At 27.1% G+C, this 26493-nt stretch overlaps 1 protein-coding gene across 2 annotated transcripts in view; it reads left to right on the top strand.

The window, feature by feature from the left end:
* The first annotated feature begins 18251 nt into the window (after positions 1 to 18251).
* LOC136973579 (uncharacterized) overlaps positions 18252 to 26493 on the top strand; it is a 127537-nt gene continuing 119295 nt past the window's right edge. For both annotated transcript variants that reach the window (XM_067268307.1, XM_067268308.1), the window contains exons 1-2: positions 18252 to 18389; positions 20070 to 20168. In XM_067268307.1, the coding sequence (XP_067124408.1) occupies positions 20077 to 20168 (92 nt within the window). In that variant the 5' untranslated portion in view covers positions 18252 to 18389; positions 20070 to 20076. The remainder of the gene's footprint in view (positions 18390 to 20069; positions 20169 to 26493) is intronic.

The following is a 26493-nucleotide window of genomic DNA, read 5'->3' as shown; positions in this document are numbered from 1 at the left end:
TGTCGCTTCGTGTTGAATTTTCGTCGATTTTAAGCCTAACGAAAATTTTTATAATAATATTGAGGCTATCGTATCGTTAAAAATTATTTCTGCATTTTGTATAAACAAAATAAATATATTGAAGAATATAAAAAACATGAAAATTATACTTTAGAAGTAAATTTAGTATCAAAAACGTTCGATTTAGCACGACACAGTCCGACTGAAAATCGTTCCGATTACCGGCGATTCCGATTACCGGGGTTCCGATTAACGAGTCTCTACTATATATACAGTAAACGTCAAAATCTATTCAAAGAACGCAGGAGACTATTTTAAAGAACTGGAAAATGCTGCAAAGCACATTTAGTACGATAAAATTTATATTTATTTGCATACTTATATGTTTACATATATAATTATAATATAATTATCTGAACAATGTAATTATTTTATTAATAATAATAACATACAAAGAACGTATGCATTGGGAGGATTTTGATGCAGACAAAAATCTATTTCATATCTGTGGAAAAAATATTTGTGTACCAGAGCCCCTTTAGCCGCCACTCGAAAACATCGAGTGACGTTTCCACTTCCCAGGACGAGGACCTAGGGGTTGGATTTTGGGAAGCAGTGTCGGTGTTATGTTACGGTGTCGTTTACGGTAACGAAGCGTGATATGTAAATGATTGGATGCGACGAACAAACTACATAATGGTACAATTGTAAATGTTGTCGTGAGGAGTGTTTGTAAGGATGTGTTGTAATGAAATTGAGGAAATTGTAGAATCTACTATTGATGAAATTCGTGCTAATCTGATTGATGCATTAAATGATACATTCTTACTGGCGCCGAGATTGGCCGTGATTAATATGACGATACTTCCAGGCTGAGACCTGGTCACTGCATTCGGACTGGAACAGATGAAGCGTGTAATTCGTGGTATTGATAAATATCTACCAATCCTACCATTCCGATACTAATCAACGTCGTGTCAAGCACGTAATAGTATCAACAAGTCTTGGATTCGAGATCCCGAGTCCCACATCTGACGAAGCTGTGCTCTCGGACACTTATTTATTCTACGAAACTATACCAATAGAAACCTCTCATCGAAACGTCCTAAACGACAGATTCCAAAATAAAAGCTTTTACAATACACGAAATCATCTTCATTGTTTCTGTATAATAGTATCAAAACAATTATCGAAATAATTATTACAATTTCAAGTGAATTATATGAATTATTAATTTTATTTTTCGTTTCAAAATGACTGTATTTTTATACAGTATTTGAATAATTCAATATTAATTTGTCTTCATACAGTTTCAAATACCTGGCAGTGGCTTATATCACATAATGTTTCGTTTGGTAAGCCAAATGAAACATTATGAAAAGAGAGAAATTTTTCTGAAAAAGAAAAACTTCTGATATGGTTGAATATAAGAAAAGAGAGTATTAATAATATGGATGACAGAAAATAAGGCATAAGTGTGCTTAAAATCATTGTTATATTATTCCAAAAAGTTTTCTACTTGCGTAGTTCTGTTTCCGATATAGTAAAAAAAAAAAAAAAAAAAAAAAAAAAGTAATAATTGTTTAAATTTTTTGTGACTTATAAATGACAAATTGTGCATGAGCATGGGTGACAGATTCCAGTAGTGCCTTTTGCTAAAGGTGCCATATTGACTATGCTCAATCCTGTTGACAATAAAAAGATATAGTAAATTGTCAAAACAGAATTAATATCGCAGCATTAAGTGGCGCAATCCGCCTTTTATCGACATTACAACTCCTTAATTGCGACGCTATAAGTATGTTTTCTTGACCATCCCTGTTATCTCCAATCGATTCTCTTCAATCCTGCAGGAAATTACAAGGGAAATGAAAACAATTCTGAATTATCAAAATTTTAGAATATTAAGGAAAAACAGACGGATGACAGTGGGAATTTATAGGTCTACGATTGTTTCAAATTGTAGCCGAATATGTTCGTCTCTGAGAAGTGAAAACTGTTTATCCCTGGTAATTGGACATGACGGGTAAATTTTCCCCTAAACAAAGTTAAAGAAATCAGCTCAATTGCTAACAGGAAAAGTATGACTTACAGGGGAAGACCACAACTAAAAGTATTAAAAACATTGTGATAAAAACTTGCAGCCTGGACTGTAACGATGTAACAATAAATAATCACTCGTTAGGATTAGTTTGGTTTAGGCAACGCTATACGTTACGATCTGCCGAGTAGATACATCCCGGAAAAACTTTTATGGAAGCGGAACTCTAATTAGGTATTACTAACGTGAATAAAACTCAGAAAGTTGCACATGGCCAGCACGTTGGCAATGCCCAAACCCACGACTAAGTAACTACCAGTGTTCGGTGATTTTATCCACTCGGTTACTGAAGTACACTCATTAGAATTAAGAAACTACCGTTCAGAAATAAAAAACCCGAGTTCTTAAAGAACTCGGGTTTTTTTATTTCTGAACGGGTGGAAAATTAAATACTCATAAGCTATTCACATGCTTAAACACTTTTCATTTTACTTTGACAAGTGCTATATGCTACCTGTCTCAGTAATGATATAGCACGTCTATTTCACGCTATATCATTGTCGCATTAAGTGAATATAATATAAATTTTTCAGGAAAGTTCACTGAATTTTATAAATAGAAAACTATATCAAATTTCATAAGTAACGTGACGTCGTTTGTTGAACGTCATTCACGACAACAATAATGCAACGAGCTTCTTCGTTAATTGTTAACGAATCAACAATTTAAATTCCATTGTTCTTTGTTTCAATTAAGACGCCATTTTCTTTTTCCTAACATTTTCGAAGAAATTACGCGAGAAAAAGCCGAGAAATTGAAAGAAAAAAATTACAGAAACGCGGTATTTTAGTATAGGAAATAGAACATTCAAACAATAGACTTTTAATTGTTTGTTCGTATATATGTGATATAGGCTATACATAAAAATATATATTAAGTAAATGTAAATATTTAATAATAGAATATTACTATCAAATATAAATATAATTGCTAATTAGAATTGAATAGAATTAGAAATAAAAATTGTAATTACAATTAAATATAAATATTTTATATATATGATTATATATTATAATATATATATAATTAAATTATTTTATATTAGAAATAAGTCATTTAATTTAATATAATATTTATGTATATATTCTTTTTATTAATATTTAAATTAAATACGCTTATAGCCTTAAAGTTAGTAATAAATTAAACTGTTAACCTATTATTTACAGCTACAGATACAAGGGCTTATCACGTCGAAGAAGCCGCCATAATAGGCATAACCGTATTCGACAACGGCTGACAGTGCCAATAAGGCGCTGCGGCCTTCGCCGTTGCTTGCGAGCCATCTTAGTATACTAAAGTGGCTAGAAAATAGCCACTTTAGTATATACAGTACTGTATATAGCTCGGGAATCACATGCTCGGCGCCTTTCAATTATTGCACCAGCACGCGCGTGCCGTTATGTGTGCTATTAAATAATGATAATTTTCTAGTATATACTTTCAATTATTTATTTTACTATACAATATTTATAACGTGCTAATATATTTTTAATTATTTTATTCGTTGCTATTTTTATTTTGAATTGACAAATGTGGATTGATAAATGCGTTTTAGTTAATATGAATATTTGACTTAATGGCGTAAAAATTGGGTGCTTTGTAATCGATTTTACGTCACCGAATTAATCGAAGTTTTAAAGATAATATTTTCCACAGACAAAATACACCCGACAGAAATTTCGCAAGTATTTTAATAAGTATTATTTTGTTCAGAAATATAAAAATACATCATAATTCTCATACGCCAAATACTCGGTAAAATTGCTTTACTACGAAGGAAGGCAAATCGCAGATTTATGTCTATTATACACATAGAATATAATGGGAGGAAGACATGGCTTGGGCACATTCTTGCTGGGAGTAAACGCTTGGAGGAAAATAAATACAAAAATAAAACTTTATTTCACAATATAAAAATATAGAAGAAACTTAAACGTCTTCAAAACTTCCGTCATGTCCAACTACCAAGAACAAACCGTCTTTACTTCGGAGAGAAGACTGTTCATTAGAGGCTACGCCTCTGCAGAAATACGTAAAACACTTAAAACGTTTACCGATGGTAAGCCTAAACCTTTAAAAATATATACATAATTTGAATTTAAAAAACAGACGGTATATTTCACAATACAGAAATATGTATGTTCGTTTAAATTTATTTACTTTAAAATATAGGCTCTCCGCCTCAAATTAGTAATGGCTTGTCCTGTATTGTACATCATGCTTTTTCTATAACAATAGAATCATGCCGGTCATCTATCGAACTCTTTTCAGGGGAAAGGTTTAAATTGAAATAACGTGACTTTCGGTTTAGATAGGAAGTTCCTATATATAGTTTATTGGGGCCTCTTATCCCAAAAGTGCCACACTTAGTCTTCTCTTTCAAGAATCCAACTCCCTTCTTGAGATTAAACTAGTTTTCTGCAAGTTTAAAGTGTTCGGTAGTATTTTTTCTTTAATTTCTTTTCTGCTCTTTCAATTACTTGAACTTTTTAAGCTGAAGATGTATTTGTAAATGTTCCTTATGAATGAAAAATGCTTTGTAGATATGCAAGGTGCATCGTTACTAATAAGTGTCTGCTGGATTCATACCTGTAGTTATTATAAACGGCTACTGAAATCGGAACTTAAATGGATTAATATGTGATTAATACAGTCGTGTTAAGAATCAATAATAATACTGATCTTACTGTAATCTGTCGAATTACAATTTATTACGTGGAATGTGTATTATATGTTCATAAGTAAAAGTAATGCAGAATATATTAAAATATAATTTTCATAAAACTTCTCTAAGACAACAGTGAGACATGGAGCAGGGTGGAAAATGACATAAGAAATGCGGATGATGCGATCATTGGTACAACAACAATTAGTCTAATATATTATAATTTTCTTTTAATTATACTGTAATTATATTGACAGATTTTCAGACATAAAATCTTTAGAATTTTTATTACTTTTAGATGTTAATAATTTTAATATTATAAAAAACAATTTTTCCAAAGGTGTTTTAATTCTTTAAATTAAGTAAATTTTATGGGAAATTTTTTGATTTATCTAAATTACATAGTGAATCGCAATATTTATATTCGTGTCCGGACTATATTGACAAGTAACTCTTAAACATAAAACATATTATAATTAATGTCGATCCGAACAAAGACGTACTAAAAGAATAATATGATTTAATATCATTTATTTTTATGGTACCATCTACCAGTGCCTCTGTTGAGCGCAGTTTTTCGACCACGAAGGGAATTCATACATTGGCCAGGAACACTCGGTCGGAGAAAAAATTGTGGTCGCTAGCGTCGCTTTCGATGGAAAAAGAGCTTTTAAATACGTTGATGCAGTCGACGACCAGCGACTTTTATGATAAAGTAATTAACGACTTTGCAAAAAAAATCGCCGAATAAAGTTAGTTTATAAAAAATTAAAAAAACAAGTTTTTCTCTCATTGTTTGTATCATATCGATTTGTATTATGTATGTATTATTTGTATTTTAGAACTAAAATACATAAATTATTTATTTTTGTCATTTCCAGTATTTGTTTAAAGCTTTTATGGAAATGTGAGGTACCGGACAGGTCCGAACCGTCACGAAAGACGCGAAAAAACGGTTAATTTAGAGAAAAATTTATTAGTTTAAAAAACCATAGGTAAAAGACGTTTGTAGTCGGACAACCATTGTTTATATCAAACTGCCAGGCAGAAACCATAAATCGCGGAAGGAAGTCGTCCTATGATCGGTGGAAGATCGAATTCGTCTTCGATTTTGACTTTTCTCGCGCTCCAGGTAAGAGTCTTGTTACGTTTAGTAACGAGGGAACAACCACTCGGGAAGCGTGATTGAGGAAGAACGACCAATCAAAATGGATGAAAGAAAGAACGGAGATTGATATAATCTCCGACAATCGAGGACACCTGGCACTCGGTTAACGTTCCGAATAACCAAAACGCCGTGTGTCAACGCGCAAAAAAAAAAAAAAAAAAAAAAAATTCTCGTCTATTGTGCCAACCTGTAACCCGTGCCACTTCGGACTTAGACCGTGTCCTCGACGCCAACAGAGGAAGTCTCCCCGTGCCCTACAGACTTGTCAACGCCACTGTCCCGGGGCCATCTTCAATCGACCATCGAAGAACCACATCGACGCCCAGGATGTCCGAATGGCTGATTGTCCTAAAGCAAACTATTTTGTACATAGTAGGCCTATATGTTTATTTTGTTTCTTTTTTTGTCGGTTTTTGTCAGATACGTCTCTTCCGCCACCACGCACGTTCGAATGGACCCTAGGCCATCACTGACGCGCAATTAACTGATTGCCCCTAGAAGTCGGCTTCTTAGAAACACAGCTTCCCTATCATCAAATGTCACGGCACCTCACTGGATAGGAAGAATAGCCATATTAAGATAATTGGTGTTATCAACAGAAGAGTAAAGGTGCAAAGACATTTATCATAAAATGATATGACGACAATACCGATAATATGTTCTGAATAAATATAAAGTTTATTTTCGATAATTAAATAATCATTTCAAAATTGAAGTAAGAAGCTTTTGAGATTTTTCTCTAACACAAAAGAGCTTTTCCTCTTTTCTCCAGAAATAAGGCAGAGATCTGGGGTAATTAATGTTTTCTTGTCTTATAATAATATTTGACTGTTTTCTCCAGAAATTCTTCAAGACAGAATTTCTTATAGTTTTGGAGTTAAGGATAAGTTGAACTAAGTTTTGACTTCTGATACTTGTAGTTTGAAGTATACAGGGTGCCCCAAAGCATATATACACACTTTAAATAATTAAAAAGTCAGTGTTTAAATTAAAATACATTTCATTTTCAATATGTAATAGAATCTACAGACATTATTTAATTGTTTTGTCAACGCCTGTTTTCAAACGCACTTGCGTTGTCCAGGCACTGCTGACAACGCAAAGCAAACATCACGAAACATTTTGTTTAGTATTTGTGTGCATTCTCGTTCAATGGTTGCTCTCGATTCAGCAACTGTTGCAGGTTTCATAGCATACACTTTGTCTTTTAAGTATCCACATAAAAAAAAGTTAAGTAGTGTGAGGTCTGGTAAACACGGAGGGTATTCTACGAAACCCCTTCGTCCAATCCACCTATTTGGCAAGATCTAATCAAGGTAGGATCTAACATTGTGATGGTAGTGTGGAAGTGCTCCATCTTCAAACTTATCTCTAATTTGAGTGATGGTAAGTCACGTTGGTGAATCTGTTTGAAGCTCCCTCCTAAACTGTCTTTGCACCTCAACTGCGTTTTCACACTTCCAGTAGCATTTTAGAATGAATTTCCTTTGTTCAAAGCTTAGTCTGACTTCCATTATTAATTCTAATGGGTTTAACCTGGAAAAAAAACATCAATTGAGCTGTTAAAATGTGTATACATTTTTTTGGGATACCCTGTAGTTTTTGTGTCTATTCTTCTAAAGCACTTTTTTCCAAAAATTAAAAAGACTGGCTTCCAGACTTTCATCAGGATATATAAAAAATTATGTATGAGGCAGTCAGTAAGATTCATTTTAGTAAGATTGTATAATTTGTTTCCATACGAGTCAAGTTTGAATTTCAGTACTTTTAAATTAAAACGTCTTTGCTATTTGTATCCATTATTTTTTTTTAAAAATTTTTTAGTTTATAGCCGCAAAATCTTTTTGCGTTATTTCCTACAGTAGGTTTCTTAAATTAGGGTTTTTTTATACATGGTTTTTTTTTAAAATATCATGTCGTTTTTCTCGATATAGAAATTCAGGTAGGTCACAAAATATTATAAGTTAGGCTGCGTCAAATAATTTTTGCGTAATTCTTCTTGAGAACTGTCGATCAAACTTGAATTAGTGATTTTCTTTGGATGTCCTCTCTTTTGTTTTTTGGGGGTTTGTCTCGTAGTATTCTTATAAAGTTTAGTAGTCTTTTATAAGGCCCGTTAATTTTTGGCCGCAAAACTGTTCAGAGTATTTGGTACATGTTTCATTTTATATCTTAAGGGAAAGGAGGAGTTACCTTAAAAACAGTAACTCGATTATCTGAAACGGTTTAAAAAACCAGAAGGTATAGGGTTATACATGGGCTACTACAGTGTTTGTTACATGTACAGTACATAGCGACAAATTCTTCTAGGGACTGGAAATCATTATAGAAATCTGTCGATTGTGGCGTCGCGAAACTTGCTCTTATATATGTAACATTACGTAAGATTTTGAGTAAATTAATTTATCTTTAAATACATTAATTACGTTACATTATTTATAGTTCATAAAACTTTAAATGCACAGTGCTTTGATGTATCCAAAATAAAAGGGTACATCAAAGCACTTAACTTGAAGTATCCATCAAGTTGGAATAATCAGTTTTTCACTGTAATTAGATGCTCCGCTCTGTTCAGTTGAATGAGTTTGAGTTGTCAAATATGTAAACAGATAATAAATTAGAATTTAGTTAATTTTTTCAGACATGACATGAAATAAAGAAGCCATTCTATGTTCTTTAGCAGCATCTTCTCCCTAAAATAGCAGAATAATGGAAATTATCGAGAATACACTACATTCTAAATTTCTTATTATAAAATATTTCCAATGTAAGTACTGTACTTGTATTCTATTGTAAATGTAAACTTTATGATTCTATTATATATTTTGATAATATGATATTTTGTCGTCATGCTATTAGCATATATGCTACAAACATATCCGTGACGTAGATATATATTATAGAAAGATAAATAAATGTTAGAATAATATTCTATGAGTTATTGCTAACGATAATTCAGAATTCAAAATTTTCATTCTTAACTTGACTTCCATTTTTGACAAAAAGAAGTACTAATAATTCAGCTTTATCAACTGAAAAGGCAGTATTAAGGTTAATCAAAATGTCATTTTAATTTATAAAAATGTCTAAGTAAGCATTAAATTACAGAATTACTCTGTCACGGTGATTATATTAAAATAACGATGTTTTTCATTCATTTAGCAGTCTAGAAACTGATTTATTTCTGTAGAAAATATACAGAAATTTAGTATAGTTTATACTGACTATACTACAAAATAGAATTTTTTCTTCAGTATTCTTTAGACTAAATTCCCATTCTGATAAGAAATTGTTTGATTTTTCACCATGGACCTAAATTGAAAAAATACAGCTTATTAATTGTAATTATTCATTAATTCGTCTTATTATTTAGAAAATTCTTAAGTTATAACAGATGATTTTTGTTTTCGTTACACCATTACAATACTAAAATATTTACAATACAGTTAGAATAAACAATTAATTTACATCAACTCACACATACTGAGAAGCAATACTATACCTGATTTATTTGTATGTTAAAATAAAAATCACTATCCTTTAATCAGATATTTAGTTCCATTGTTTGTTATTCTATTTTCTTCAATTTTCAGTAAATAAATAAATAAATATATATATACATATATATCATCACTGAAGTTTTACAACCCTTTTGTAAAATAATTAAACATATACTGTACTTTTTAATCCTTATAAAGCCCTTTATCATAATAAATTTATAATGTTTAAAAAATTATTATTTGATTTAGAAGTTTAAAATCTTTCTTAATTTTATTGATTTTCCGAAAACTTATTTAATTTTTAAGAAAATTATTCTATTTCGTTAGGACATAGAAAATTTAATCAATATTAGCAATCTTTATTAGCAAAAAGGGGAAAAACCTGTTGCACAGGGCAGTTACATATATCAAGTAACATTTAATACATCTACGTTAAATCGATGATTTCGACATTAGTTAATTTTTATCAAATTTTTTGACTTTTAAAATAATTTTCATCACAATTACCACAGAAATATGTCAAAAATAAACATACAGCATAGGTTCTATAGTTCCATTTCAAAAAACCCGTTCTGATTGTTTCCGGAATTGTTTATTGTTATTTCACGCAGCAAATTACGCGTTACTAATGTAGAGTTTTGAATGCCTATACATTACCTTTAATTAATATTAACAGATCTTCCTATGTTCTCTAGTTACGAATCAAGGAGTATCTTATGCAAACTTAATTTAGCTTCTGTTTCCAATTCAATTTTGGTTATTCACATATAGTACTCTAAGTTATTCAAATGAGAAACAATTCCACATATTTGCATTAGAATAATAAAAATCTCTTTATTAACTCAAACATAATTTATAAAGCGTGTAAGCGAACCTTTGTCGATATATCTCATCTTTATTCATGTCCTAAACTATACCAGAAAATTCACTTTGAAAATTCGCATGCCTGGTGATCTGAATTATTAGTGCCGTATTATTTTCAGTTCGTATTGAGAAATTTTAAATTTTCTTAAAATAATGTTATGATCTCTATATATGTTAGAAAAAAAGATACCGAATGCCAATAATTTCACAATTGATAGATACCAAAGAGAAAATATTTTTCTAGAAGTATGTAAACAATTAAGAATTGCTCTACTTTAATATAACTCAGTAATTAGTGTAATCCATGGTGTTTCCCTTAGAGAAAATATTTTCAAAAGTTAGTGCCACTGTAAACAAAGTAAAAAATAATTGTAGGGCACATTACATTTTTTTTATATAATTCCAATAAAAATTCGTACATTCCACTGAAAATTGTGTTTATGATTGATTTCATTGCTTACTGTCAGAAAATATCGATTTGTAATGTTATTTTCTTATTTATCGCAGACACACTGTCTTCTGTATTCACTCGTCATATTTTATTGAAATTTAAAAAATCAAAATAATAGTTTTTATTTTATTAATTATATTTTTACAACATTAGCTGTCTAGCTAATGTTGTAAAAATAGCATTGTTGCCATTTTCTAATAAAATCTTTATCAATTCTAGATTTAATCGTTAAAAGTCAATCATTCGATGTTATTGGCCTTGTTCATATTTTTACTTTATAATATGTAATAATGAGAAAGTTATAAATTTAAATTAAGCTGTTTAATTCATCATTAGAAAAGCAGAAATAAAAGTAAACTTAAGGTTTATGAACAGTTACAAATATTTGCTTCAGCTTAGAATGCTGAAAAGGAAGAAGCATAATTAAAATACGTTATTATTCTTTTATTTATTATTTATTTGAATTATATTAATACAAATTTGATGAATAGATTGTGTTTTTCCGGGTTAATGGATGTATAGCTATTTTTCACTTAAAAAACTGAAAGGAAGTGTTTTCTTATAGTTAATAATATTTTTGCATTTAGATGTCATTGGGTGAGTTTTGGATAATGTATTAAAAATTGAAAACAAAATAGGTTACAATGCGTTATATTTTTCAGTAATTCGAGATATTTGTGATTATTAAAACTTGAAAATGCTTGCTGATAAATTTATCTTTTATCAAGGAAAAAAATAGTTTTGGGGAAATCTAAGCTAGTCTGTTAGAAATGGAGTTGCAATAAATTATTTCTAGAAATGAATCTTTCATATATCACTATTTTTGTATTTTATAAACTTTAAAATAAATGTATCTTTTTGGATAAACTTTCAAAATAAGCGAAACCTTCGAAATCTTGTTTTGAAATCATTCAGGAATTGCTCTTTGAATTTAGCTATTTTATTGATTCACTAAAAGCTGCCAAAATATTCTTGTAAACTGTAAATAGTTTTGTTTAATATTAAGTTTTTGATCGGTAATGTGTCCTTGCAGTAGTTTCTTTTATTGCCGGATATGTGATCTGCCATTTAAATGCTTTAAGTGTCAGAAACATATAGAACAGTAATTTATCTTTAACTTTTTTCGTTCAACTCTCTCTGAAAATAAGAGATTCAATTTAATTTGTTATTGATTTTATCATGTCTATACACTTTAATATGTTTAATAAAGTAATTCAAATTTATGTAACATTTAGTTTAATAAATCGTTTTTGTTCTTACTTACTTGTCAAATTATTTCAATCATTTGTAAACAATGCATATTTTACTAAATATAAATATCACTAAATCATTATGTGGTTTATATTAAGTTTATTTTTTGAATAAAAGAAATTATTATTGTTATTTATTGATCTGTCGGTTCTTATATGTTTAATGAGATTTAAATATTTTTTGAAATCTTATTAAAAACAATATAAACACGATCTATTATTTATTATGACATCTTTACAATGCCGGGCAGCACTTTTTCGTTACAATGTTCTCAATTTATTAGTGTCTTGCTCCTGTACATCATACTTTTCCCCATAGCAATAAAGTAATGTCAGTCATCTGTCTAACTCCGTTCAGGAGAAAAACTTTGCATTGAAATAACGTGACGTCTGGTCCAAACTGGAAATGTAGTTAATCGGGCCTCCTGCTGCTAAGCTTTCCATATCTGGTCTCGACTTTCATCTATCTCACTCCGTTCTCGAGATTAAGGAAGGATAGACAACAGAAGGACGCCAGTGGGAATTTATAGGTCTACAATTTTTAAAAATTGCAGCTCAATTACATTTTTTAATGTTATAATAACCGACGTTTATTTTGCGATATTAACTATCAACACAACGAAGAATTGATCGTATCTTTCGTAATTTATTGTCAACTCTATAAACAAGTTAATAAAATGTCTTATAGGCCCATTTTATGAAACAGAGTAAAACATATTTGAGAACCAAACATATTTATAGATTATATATCGAAAATAATATGAAATATATAATTTAGTAAATATTAAATTTTATAAATGAGGAAATATATAAATTTAAATGTATGACGATTAAGAGAAATGTATTTTAATATCGAAACTTTGCTTTTTCGGAAAATTTCTTGAGACAAAATATATTTATAAATTTGAATTACCCAAATAAAAATAGCTTTTAAATTTCATTATGATTTAATATTCGATTTGTAGGGACTTTAGCAATATAACAGTCTTTCCATATCTGGTCTCGGTTTTCATCTATCTAACTCTGTTCTCGAGATTAAGCAAAGACAGTAGGAATTTATAGATTTACAATTTTTTTAAATTGCAGTCCAATTAGTTACTAAATCAAAAAGTTTTCTATATACCTACATTTAAAAATGTTTAAATTTTCCTTCAAAACTACTTGTATATAAGCTAAACAAATATTAAGGCAATAAATAATTTATTTATTAATTTCAATAAAAATCATCATTGATTATATAATAATAACGAGCAATAATCTATTGTGACATTGTCAAAATGCCGGGCTGCAATTTTTCGTTACGATGCACTTTAGTACTGTCTTGCCCCTGTGCATCATACTTTCCCGTTAACAATAAAGTCATGCAGGTCATGTATCTAACTCCGTTCAGGAGAAAATTTTTGAAATAACGTGACTTCCGGCTTAAAGCGAATGTTCGTATATAATTAATAGGGGGTTCATATAGTTAATCCTGCCCCTAAGCTTCCATATCTGGTCTTGACTTTCATCTGTCTAACACCGGAAGGACAGACATCAGATGGACGACTGTGGAAATTTATAGATCTTCAACTTTTTCAAATTGAGGCCTAACCAGGACACACTTTTATATAAAATTGTCTCTGTAAATAGTCAAGAGATTAAAGAAATTCAAAACAGCAAGTTCAATTTGTAATATTTTTCTAAATCAATTAAACTAATAAAAAGATGTTTTGTTGAAAAACAAAAATTTGGAGCAGAGAAAAATGCATATTTATTTACTTATTTATTCAACAAATAATTTTAATTATGACACTAATTGTGAACAACTTGAAATTTTATCTGTAAAATCATTCTTCACAATTTGCTGAAAATTCACTTAGTGCATGCAAATGCAAATGCGAAAACAAATGCATACATGTTCACTTAACGAATTTGTATGCATTTGCTTACGTTAGCGTATCAATTTTTTTTTGTGATTGAAAAAATCATTACAGATGATTTCTTAGAAAATTATTGGTATGATTAAATGAAAATATACCATATTAGCTTTAAAAAAACGAAGTAATTACATAGCCTTGTTAGTGTGCTGCTTGTGCTGCTATATGATTCTTAGCAAACAGCAGCACACAAAAACAAATTATATTTCTTAACAAATATTGGAGTAGGCAATGAAAATAATAGTTTGAAAATTATATATATTTGGCTTTACATAAATAAATAAAACTAAATATTATTAATTTTATATATTTATATGAAACTAATTTTTTAAAATAACAATTTTTCAAAAGTACGCTAATTTTTTCTGAATTTATAAGTGACAAAATCGATTACACGTCTAACTAATTAAATAATTCAAACAATAAGACTATATATATCGGTATGAGTCAAAAATAAATATTATTGTATTTCATATTATTCATACTTATCTGTATCTTTTATGAGTGAAAACATTCCATATTATTAATTGATTGCCTTTTCGTTAGCAGATTTTGAGTATAATATCTACATTCAATAAATCATTTTTTAATACAAATACAAACTAAATCGAAATATTTTATAAAACAAGTTATAAACCCTAAACCCTATATAAAATATTTTCTACTGTATTATTTTTTAAAATAATTTTTATCAGTTTTTAAGATTATCAGCTTTTTGAAGTAAAGGTCAAAGTATCTTTCAATCCAAATATCTTATTATAAAAGAAAAATTTTCAATTTAATCTCACTAGTATTTAGTTTAGTCAACAATTGCTATATATCACGTTTGGATGATACTGAGAAATCAGACGAGAAAAAGTACATAAAAACTTTACATAATTGGTCTAGTATGTGATTTAAATGTTTTTTTTTTTTTTTTGCTTCTCGCCTACATAACATGCTGTCAGCTCTTATTTCATTTACTATTAATCTATTAATAACAACTGTAGAACTATATATGAAGTAAACAATACAAAGTTAGCAATAAAAAAGTGAAATAATCGATTAATAAAAGTCATATTGTATGTTGTTAATAATACTTTTTAAATTATGTATATAAATAATTTTTAAATAAAAATATATTGGTTCATAATAAATTTAAGATTAACAATTGAATAATTTAACTCTATAAAAACAAATTATCCATAGACATGTTATAAAGAAATAAATGCTCGAAAATTTTACTTAAAAGTATTGATAAATGAAATAATAAATTTAAAATATAATTAAAAATGCTTATAATCGAGCTAAGCACGTAAATCCATTTATATCATACTTTTCAACGTTATTAATACGTTATACGATAATCATATAATTAACTAATTCGTTAATTAAATTGTTTTCATGAAATTAAACTTTTATCATAATTTTTTTTGTTTGATTACAATTATTACGAATGAATGAAACAAAAGGTCTTTGCTAATATTTTTCTACCTTAATTTTTTTATGTTTTGTTAGTATTGAGTAAATAGCAAAGGTTCGTTATAAAAAGAAATAAAAATATTATTTGGAGTTTCAATTCAAACAGTTTTCATTATATTAATTTAAAATATAATAATTTCTTTTCATATTTTATAAATAATAAAATTTTTTAATTTTATTGTAAATAGTAAATATAATCACAATAAACTTTATTGACATAATTAAACTCTATTATGGGAAATTATTTATTATAAAATTAAATATTTAACTAATTATATTAAATTATTCTTTGATTCACTATAAAGTTAATATAGAGAACCTAGTGATGAGAAATTAGCTTAGTTACATTACAGAAAATAAATAAATAGAAAAAATTTTTAAAATTTTAAACATCCTTTTTTCCTTTTTTAATGATAAATGCCGCGTTTAAAAGTATTTTAATTTAAATTAGTATAATTTTTTAAATATTTTTTTTTTTTAAATTAAAGAACTAGTAATCGTTAGATATTTCAGGTACGGTCAATAGCTACATTATATAGAGAAAGACTTATTCGACAAAAGTGATAATACCGAACTCTGCTTCTGTTTGAACTGTTTAAACTGTCAACTCGAGAATCGATAACATTAAAATAGATGTCAGATCAAACTCAGATTGCACACTGCAAAACTGAAAAAAATGGAGTAATGAAGTACTGTATTTTATTTTACAACAATAAACATGAACAATTTAACCGTTCATTTAGTGTGATTTTAACAAGTTTATTAACTATCTATTAGAAAGTTTTATAACAGTTTGTATATCTCCAAGTAAATCAATAAATAAATTAATGTTAAATGTTTTGACAACATTTTAAACAACAATTATAAAGCATAGTTAATAAAAGCTACTTTACTATATAAAAATTTTTAATAAAACGAATATATTTATACATAGTGAAAATGATTAAGCAAAGAGCATTAAAACTTATTAATGTTATTTTTTTTAAATATAAACGCACGAATTCTTATAAAAAGACAAGTTGGAAATAGTTGTTTCTAAGGAAACCATATAATAATTTATGGAAGTTCTATTGGTCTAACCATTATATTTCAGGAAACTACTGTAAAATTTCCGAAATTTCTTACAAAATTTTAATTATAGTGTCATTGAACCAAGGGGGAAAAATATATGTATTATAATAATGTACAGAGAAAAAAAGTAAATTCCAAAAATAATTTTTTTCTTTTCTTAGATTTGTTGAGTACATTGGCATACCGCAACGTAGAATATTTTAAAAATTATATTTCATAATATTTTTTAATTTAATAGATTTGTAAATTAAAAGTTTATAAAGAAATAATTAAATGAAAACATTTTTATTAAAAGAAATTATTTTTTAGATTAAAATAAACTTTTTAAATTAAGTTTAAATAATGAAAAAAGGACAGTCGAAATCCGAAAGAATATATTTAGAGAAAATAACGTTATAGAAATGATAAAATTAACAATTCAAAGGGCAAATAAATAATTTTCCATTTGCTTTTAAATAAAATAATTTGAAAAAAAGAAAAAGCTTTAGAAAAAATAAACCAATCAATTTAAAACCAAACTAAAATTCTGAAATGAAAATATTAACAAAAATTTAATTTATTATTAATTAATAAGAAAATAAGAAAAGTAAAAAAAATTAAATATAAAAAGTAAATTAAAAATTGTTTATAAAAATATTTTTAATTTTTCTGAAATAATTTTAAATGTTTTTATAAACAAACACAAATTTATTTCTATACACAATCACATATAAATTTATTTTAGTGAAATATTCTGTAGATAAAACAACAATAGCTTCTAAACGTATAATTCCCTTGTAATAATAATAATAACAATAATAAATTTATATCTAATAGAATGAATTAATCACATAAATATATAAATAATTTTTAATTATAAAATGTAAAAATAACTATTAACAAATAATGAAATAACCAATGTTTATGAAAAAAATTATTGCTCATATCATAATTTTTTAGAACTAACTTTTATACATATCATACATTTAATATCTGTATAACTATACATTAATTTAAGATTGATTTAATGTCTCTTAACTAAAGAAATAAAATAAAATATATTATTAATTGAAGTATATAAGTCCATTTGAATGAAAAAAAATTGATATGTGTAAGGCAATTAAATAAATTAATATTACATGATTTGAAATGACGATAATAAATAATTAAGATACAATAATTACATCAACATTAAAAATATCATAAAACAACGCATTTAAAGAAAAAGAAGATAATATAAAAACGGACATTAAAAACCTACTTGAAAAATATCTCTTAATTAATAAACGAAACAAAGAAAATTGATAATTTTTCTTGTTTTAAAAGCTTATTTTTGCTTAAATTTAAAAATTTTAAATTATCAGGTTTCGTATCAATTTTTAATTGATAATTAACATACTACATAAAAACAATAATCTAGAAATAATAACACAATTAGATTAATTAAAAATAATTAGAAATTCCTACGAAAATTTCAATAATATCAATTATAATTTTCCTTAAAAGAAAATTGAAATCAAATCAAATTTTTATAGGAAATAATTTCAAAAAATTATTCAAAAATTTTTAAATGATTATAAAACTTTTATATCTATCGAATTGGAAAATTTAAAATTAAATTGGAAATTATTAGAATTGAAATAATAATAATAAAAAACTATATGTATATGTGTGTTTTTTCCGAAATAATATAACTCCAATTAGATGAACGTTTTAAAATATTTTTTAGTTTTTTATTATTATTGAATTTTTAAAAGTATAAAAAATTCACTTTGATAAGTGACGTCATCAGCATTTATCGTCGGTAGAAGGCGCTGATTGCTGTTTTAGGCAGACGATCGTCTAGCATCTGAACGAAGAGCATCGTTTGGTTATCTCTCGCCTTTTAGAAATGACGGTGTTCCTCGAACCACTTCCATGTTGGAATATAAATTCAATAGGAACTCGCCGAATATAATACCAGGTAAATAATCGGATGTCAGTTTGATTTCTTTCTACAAATTTCATCCTTAAAGCTAAGCCTTTTATCAAACAAACTAATGTTTTGTTATTAATAATTTCCTTACGAAAAATTCGCCCTTCATTCATGTTAAACAATTTAAATATTTAATATAATTGTTCTTGTATTTTTAAGTGTTTTATAAATAATTGAAAAGGAAAATTAAAATTATTTTAATGTTTAATATATATATTTTTTTACTTTATGTAAAATAAAATTGTTTTAAAAAAATTTTTTTAAATTATAATTTTGATCATGCCAGAATATCAAAGTCAATTAAAATTACCTTATTTTACGAATTTTTTACTATTAATATTATAATATAATACAGTATATAGGCCTATATGTTTTAAAATCTAATACGATTGCATTTAGTATAGACTATATATTGAAATAGTAAGAAAAAGTACGCTATTGTTAATATAAAAAACTGCTGTTTAAGCTGTTTGTTTGTGATGTAAAATTGATTCTAAAAAGCATATTTCAAGGTAGAGTTTATTAGATTATAATTAATATTCAAAAATGAGTAACTTAATAATTTTCCGCTGCTGTTTGGCAAAACTTTCATTAAAATGCTATTCCTGAATAGAGAGGATTTGAAGTACACCTGGCATCCCGTACAGTAAATAAATTCATCTAATTTCTCATGCCATTTTTGTAGTGAAATAACAATAATAACAATACTAATCTTATTTTTCAGTATTAATAAATAAAAATAATTTTATATTTATAATAAAGATTACTTAAATAATTTATACAGAAGACATCTTATAAAGTACTAATTGTAAATCTTAATTATTCTATAGATTTTCTTTTAAATAACATTGTTATTTTGTTTTAAACATTTACCCTATTAAATTTAAATACAAGTTTTATCAAATAAACTTTTTCACAGAAAAAATTTTTAAGGTAAAGTAAATTTTCCAATTAAAAGTTAAAAGATTACGATTTTAAACCTAAAATATAGCAGCCAAATAATGTCTGTTTATACAGTAGTTTAAGTGCTGCAATTAAATTTAGTTTATTCGATTTATAAGTATCAATTAATTATTAATAGTTTTAAAGTGTTTCATCCGTATATGAGGAAGTTGGAAAAAATATGAAATAATGAATATTGTTTATAAATGTTATAAATAAATCTGTCAAATATTAAACACACACACACACACACACACACGTACAGTACATATAGCCTTATATGTGTGTCTGTGTGTGTGTACTGTGTCCATGTTTTAAAAAATTAAGTTTACATTCTTTTCATTGTCTTGGTTTGTTATGTAAACGTTAAAAAATGAAACTGGATGAAATGAAATTCAATTTAAAATGATTAAACTTTTATTTTTCATTTAATCGTCTCTAAAAAAGTTTAAATATCTGGAACCGGATACGAATGAAATGATGCTTATAAAATTGTAAGTTTATCGACATTGTAACATATATCATAGTCGATATTGGTAAAACATGAATTGATTTTATTGTCACTTGCCATTCTATAATTTCCTTTTGTCATTTATCTATTTGGCGGTTTAGTTGCTCAACCAACTGGAAATCTTTAAATAGAAAGATAAATTACTGTAAACATTTTCAATTATAATTAAGTAAGAAAAGATTTATAAAACGAATGTCAATTTTTTTTCTTTCTAGGCTGATAATGCATCAAACTAATCAAGAAAGTGTATCTATAAGAAATACTGAGCATTCAACTAAAAAGAAACCGTTTGATATTTTAACGAATATATTCAGGTGAAATTTTCTTTAAAATATTTTTGTGGAATTATTTACGTTTTTTTAAAACAATTAATACTCTATAAAACTCATACGTTTCCAAACATAATGTTTCAAGGTTTATTTTCAAAATTTTTGCGCTTCTAAATGACTTTTCAACTTTGTTCGCTTAGATTTTGTTGATTTATATTTATTAATATTATTATGACTTAAACAAATTTATCCTACATAAAGTATAATTTAAACAATTTATTTTTAATTTTGAATACAATTGAATTAAATTATCTTTTCCAGATTTTAAAACTGAAAATTTTATATTAAATTCTTTTTGGTATAATTCTGTATGCTTTAACTGAATTTATTGTTATGAGTTTATGATTAAAGTAAACATCAAATTTGTGTTAAGATTAGTTAAAAATTTAATGTAACTTAAAAAAATAATTTGTAACTTTTTAATGTTTATTTTAAAAGTAAAATATTTTATAAATTTTTGTCACTGAACTAGGAATATTAAACTATATAAAATAAAATAATTTATTAAAGAGAATGACGTACTAAATGAATATTATCGAGTTGTTATAATTTTTTTAATAGTATGGTCATGAAATACAGTATAATAAAGCAGGATATAAAGAATTGTTATTGTCTTTCTAGTTTTTATGTAATTATACAGTCATATTCTAACAACACGCTGAAAAATTACTTGTATGACCTAGCGAGATTTAACTATTGACGTTTTTTAGTTATTTACGTAAGCTATTTGTTATATAATTTTCAAAGTAATGAATCATTATAGTAATATGTAACTAAAAATATGACCTTTGTTTAAATATTTTCCATTTTTAACACAATCGAAAGTAATAGTTCTAGGTTTTTTTTCCTCTCAACATTCTTTTGATTAAATTTTTCGTTCATTAAACTCAATAAAATTTTACTATTTTACTGAAAAGAAGTTTTTCTAAAAAAATTTAATTTTAGAGCATTTTCAAGCATTAATCAGCTAGCACTTCGTTCTATAACAGGAGTGAGAAACCTACAACTTGCGAGCCACCTTCACTCCGTGAATATGGATATTATGGTACATTAGCGTTTTCATTTTATATATACTAAACGGAATATCTTGAATTTGTATTTTGTTTCGTTATTAATAAAATTAATTATATATACAAGTTTGTATACATATTACAGTAAATACCATCAAACTGTTAAGACAATGTTTTCATTATATGCCGTTTTGTTAATCTAAAAAATAATTCTATAAATCACGGAAAACTAAAAAAAGACTGGCTCGCGTGTATCTTCGACATTTTATTTGGCCTGCTGTTTAAAAATGTTCACCCTGTTCTATAATATAACACGATATGCAGTTTTGAACATAGTCTCACTAGTATAAATAAAATAGAGAAATCCGCTAAATATCATAAAATCAACAGATTAGGGTGGCCCTTAAATGAGTGGAAGTAAGTTATTGCAATACCGATGATATAACAAAATAGTTTGATATACAAAAAATAAAAAATACTCTATACTTAATTACATGCTGTGCTTTTGCACGTTTAATTTTGCTCTTATTTAACTGTTTATATGGTCATATAATAATGAGTTTTATTCCGTTGAATGACTTGAATTCTAGACTGATCTGCGATCGTCTATTTTCACTGACTCAGCATTCAGTTTGGTTCATTTAACAAAATTATCAAGATTGAGGGCAATTAATCGATCTAAATATGAATTAAATTAAAAATTGACTAAAGTCAAACACAGTTCTGATGTTTTAATATGATATCATATTAAAATGTTAGTATTTGCAGAAATTTCTTGAAACCTTAGCAAAAATTTTATCATAAAAATTCTCCGTAAAATTATACTGTATATTATATATAGGATAAAATCAGGTGAGACGCCTATAGTTTTATCAAAGCATATAAGTCGCTTAACTGTGGGTTCCAGAAGAAGTAAATATATAACATATACAAGCCAAGTGTTATCTTTTAACAATAGTGAACAAAATTAAATAAAAACTCAAGCAACAAAATGATACTTGTCTGTTTTGGACAGTTGCCTAATGCTTAAAGGTGAGATATCTATTTTATTTAATATTTAATTTCATCAACGTTTTGCGCTTTGTGTACTTTCCACATTCATTATACTTTGTAACGTACCGTACATTGTATTAATACATGCTTCATGAATCTGTTTTTTTCACATTGCGCATCGAATCCAATCGGCTTTACTAGTCTTGATTTTGTGACAATTATATGTCATTTTTTCATTTTGGGTTCCTAACATTGAATTTGATCTCTTTGCTAAATTACTATCTTCAAGTCTTCTGCGAAGAATGCGATATGGAATGTTAAATTCTTTGCTTGATAGGCAACTAATCCTCTAAATTACTATGTACTGCTTAAGCTGGAAGAACTAAGTCCTGTTCGGATCATTTTCCCTTCTTTTGTGTTCAGTAGGCATTTAAAATTAATAAATTTAATTAAGTTCATAATAAAATATTTCAGAAAAATATGCATTTCTCCCTTAAATTCAATAGGCATCTCACCCAAACTATTGGAGAGAGCCTATTTCTATATTTTAGAGCAAAATTATTAAGGAGAGCCTTTGGCTTCGACTAAATGCAACCAACTAAATCTATACGATTTAGTTGGTTTTCACATAAAACAATCTATACTTTCACATAATACTTTCACATAAATCTCATAAATAAATTCGAATTTCGGAAACTTTCGTATAAATGTGAATGTCGCAAAAAAGTTTATATAGCGATGAAAAACAAACTTATTTTTAACGAAAAATTGGCAACCATTCGAAAAATAATGAATCATAAGAACGTTAAGCATAGTCAGATTAGTCACCATTAAACTGACTAGTGATTTGTTCTACTGAGTATTATTTGAATAAACAATCTCTACGCGTCTCTCCCGACTAGGTATCTCACCAGGATTTACTCAATATTTTTGGATAGCCTTTTAAAATTTAATATAATTCGGAATCTCTAACTTTAATGAAAATATTTAAGAAGAAAGAACGAAACACTTGTAATAAAGTTTTATTAAGAAACTTAATGCAGAATTTAATTCAATTTTTAAAGTTTTCTAAATTCTTGTAACAAATTTTAACACAATTTGAAATTATTTTTTAAAATATACAAGTTTTATCCATGATAACTGTCAATAGATAAATATTTTTGATCACTTTAAATTTACACAGGTGGCACCAAATTATACATGAAGATAAACTAATGGAATTTTTTTCTGTTTCTAATCTTTCTTTCTATGTATAATTTAATATTTTGACAAGGAAATCTTTGATATGAAGAAAAATTTTGTTGCTTTCTATTTATTGAAATTGGAAGTTTGATTCAAAATGTACTTATAAACTAATGAACAAATACAAGGTAAAACGCAAATAAGTGTTTAATAGAATAGAATATATATGTATACAGGTGTATAATATATATAGAAACAAATTCACATTCTGTATGAAAAATCATAAATCGAATTGTTATTTAATTAAACTCTCTATTTTTTTTAATCACACGTTTTTCAGTTGCTGCTTACACCATTTAAATTGAATAATTGTTACTATACGTGTAAAGTAACTTTTGTCAATACATTTGAACGAGTCTTGATGAATTTTAGTGATTGTCTGATCTCGCTGTCAGATTATGTAAACAGTTTAATTATGAATTTTTGCTATTCTTTTTATATGCTTTTAAGATTCTAAAAGTATTATCATATTAATATATTGGTTTCAGTACGAATTGGGAACGCGTTCGGTTCTTGGAGCTACTGGCGCTTATTATTATTATTTTGTTTTTTGTTTACCTGACAGATGCCCTATACCGTAACTTATAGCATATAGGGAAACGGCACTTTCTCTTTTTTCTGTGTGATTCGTAAAAGCGGGTTTCTATCATTACTTCGATCAGAATTTTGCCAATTTGCGCTGGGATTGAACAAAATCCTGGGAACAAAATTTGCGCTGGGATTGAACAAAATCTTGCAACGAACTCATTTTCAAACGGAATCGGAATATTAGAACATGCAAAACAGGGGGAAAGAGAAAACTCGGAAAACTTGCTGGGGACCTTATGGAACAGATAATTGGGTTGCAATTTAAAAAAATTGTATACTTATAAATTTCCACTATCGTCCATCCGTATGTCTTTCCTATAGAACAGAGTTAGATAGAAGAAAGCTTAGGAGCAGAAGGCTCGATTAAGTATACAGGAACTTCTGTTTGAATCAATAGTCACGTTATTTTAATTCGAAAATTTTCTCCTAAAAGAAGTTAGATAGATGACCGGCATGACTTCATTCTGACAGGAAAAGTATGATATACAGGGGCAAGACTACTCGTTTGAGGTGGAGAGCATATATTTTAAATTGAATTAATTAAAAATATGATTAAAAGTTGCAGCCCTGAATTGTGACGATGTCACAATAAATATTTGCTCGTTTTGATTTAAATTTACTTCCGGAACAAGACCGTTGTTTGCTTCAATTTCAGGATGACTCAAATTGTAAATTGAAATCGTCAAATCTATATAATATTTTTGACCTTCTGAGTAATCAGGACGATGGACAATATTCATTAAAGTCCCTATATAAGTTGTTTGGAGATTCCTTTGAAATTAATATACAGTTAAAAATGATAAAAGGTAAAATTTAATTTTTAAAAGATGACAATAAAACGTTACAAACTGAGTTTAAAAATTTTTAAGCTGGTGTTGATAAGCTACAAGAAAAAAAAAAAAAAAAAAAAAAAAAAATACGTGCTAGCAGAAACAAATAGGATTTCGAATTAGATTGTAAATTTTAAATAATAAAATTCCTTCAATATACAGTAATCATATTGGAATTTGCGTTTTTTTTCGACAGATTATCTGTCCGAGTTAGTAGATTTTTTTAAGACGCAGTTATAGATATCTTAAACACAGAAATCGAATTGTGACCTCGATAGAATTATAATTAAATTAATATTGAACAATAAAAATACTAGGAATTTAATATTAAAGTAATTATGGAAAAATAAATCTATACTAATTCGAAATAAATATTTTAAAACCCTTTTCCTTGCAGATTTTTGTCGAAGATCTCAGTATAGACGACGTAAACTTGCTTCTGTAATTAGGCATCTAAAAACAAAGGATAAGAAAGCATGATTATTTTATACATGGAAATAAACTATTTACTGTAGATATCACGACTGAAAAACTATTGGAAATTTGTTCTCTTTTAGAATAAGTGATACCTGTTTAAGGTGTTAATGATATAAAGACATTTTAAAGAACTAAGTCAGATTCACAAAGTATTGCGCAAATACTAACTAATTCAAATGCACAAAAAAACAACTGAAAGTATTGCGTTTCTTGTTTATAAGAATAAAATTGCAGAAAAAAAAAAATTCGGATGTTCAGAAAAAATGTTTTGCAGAGTAAAAAAGATCAGTCAGATTATGGGAATTTAATTGTCAATGACGTTCAATAGAAAATATTATTTTATAATGTTTAAGGCATATTTTGTCATTGCTTTTGCATGACAGAAACTGGCATATTAATGGAAATGAAGTTTACAATTATATAAAGAGTAAATTAATACTAGTTAATAATTTTGCAATTAAGGACGATAAAGAAGTCGATCCTCCTCCGAAATGCTCTTTCAATATAGGGAAAACAGTGTTATCTTCAATACGAATGCTGTGTTATTACAGCATTCGTATCGAAGATAACACTTTTTTCCTATTTAAATACAGTACTTATGGAGTTAAAATTATTCAAATTGAAATATATATATTAAATACTTTATAGAATCACTGTTACAAATCAATGAATAATCTACATTACAATGAATGATTGATTATTGATGGAGATTTCAATAATAGAATTGATGAACAGGCGCTCGTTTTTAGTTTTAGGCAATTAGAACAAATTCCAAGTGATAGCAATATAATAAATTTTTGTTCTGATAATTCCTTGGTTAGCCTGAACAGATGGTGATAGAGAAGGCATCTTTACTTATTTTTCAGCCCAATCGTAATCTTTTTCTTCCCATTACGTGATACAAATACGTAATTTGATTCTTCTGTAATTGATTACAGAATTATTATTATTATTATTAATATATAATATTACTAAACTTTTCACTTCTATTCTTAAGTCGAGACTGAGGAAATGGACGTGTAATCAAAATTTTATAAATATGTCAAGTAGGATTTCGAAACTGTTTTAGCTGCTTAGGTGAAATATTACTTCTACGTACATGAATAAATTTTAAAATTACTGAAGAAATGCTCAAAACTTATACAGTATTATAGATTACGTTATGCGATG

The sequence above is a fragment of the Centruroides vittatus genome, unplaced genomic scaffold (assembly GCF_030686945.1).
Source record: "Centruroides vittatus isolate TY-2023 unplaced genomic scaffold, ASM3068694v2 contig_3221, whole genome shotgun sequence".
NCBI classification, from domain to species: domain Eukaryota; kingdom Metazoa; phylum Arthropoda; class Arachnida; order Scorpiones; family Buthidae; genus Centruroides; species Centruroides vittatus.
Note: the sequence above shows the minus strand (reverse complement) of the source record. Positions and strands in the feature narration are given on the sequence as shown.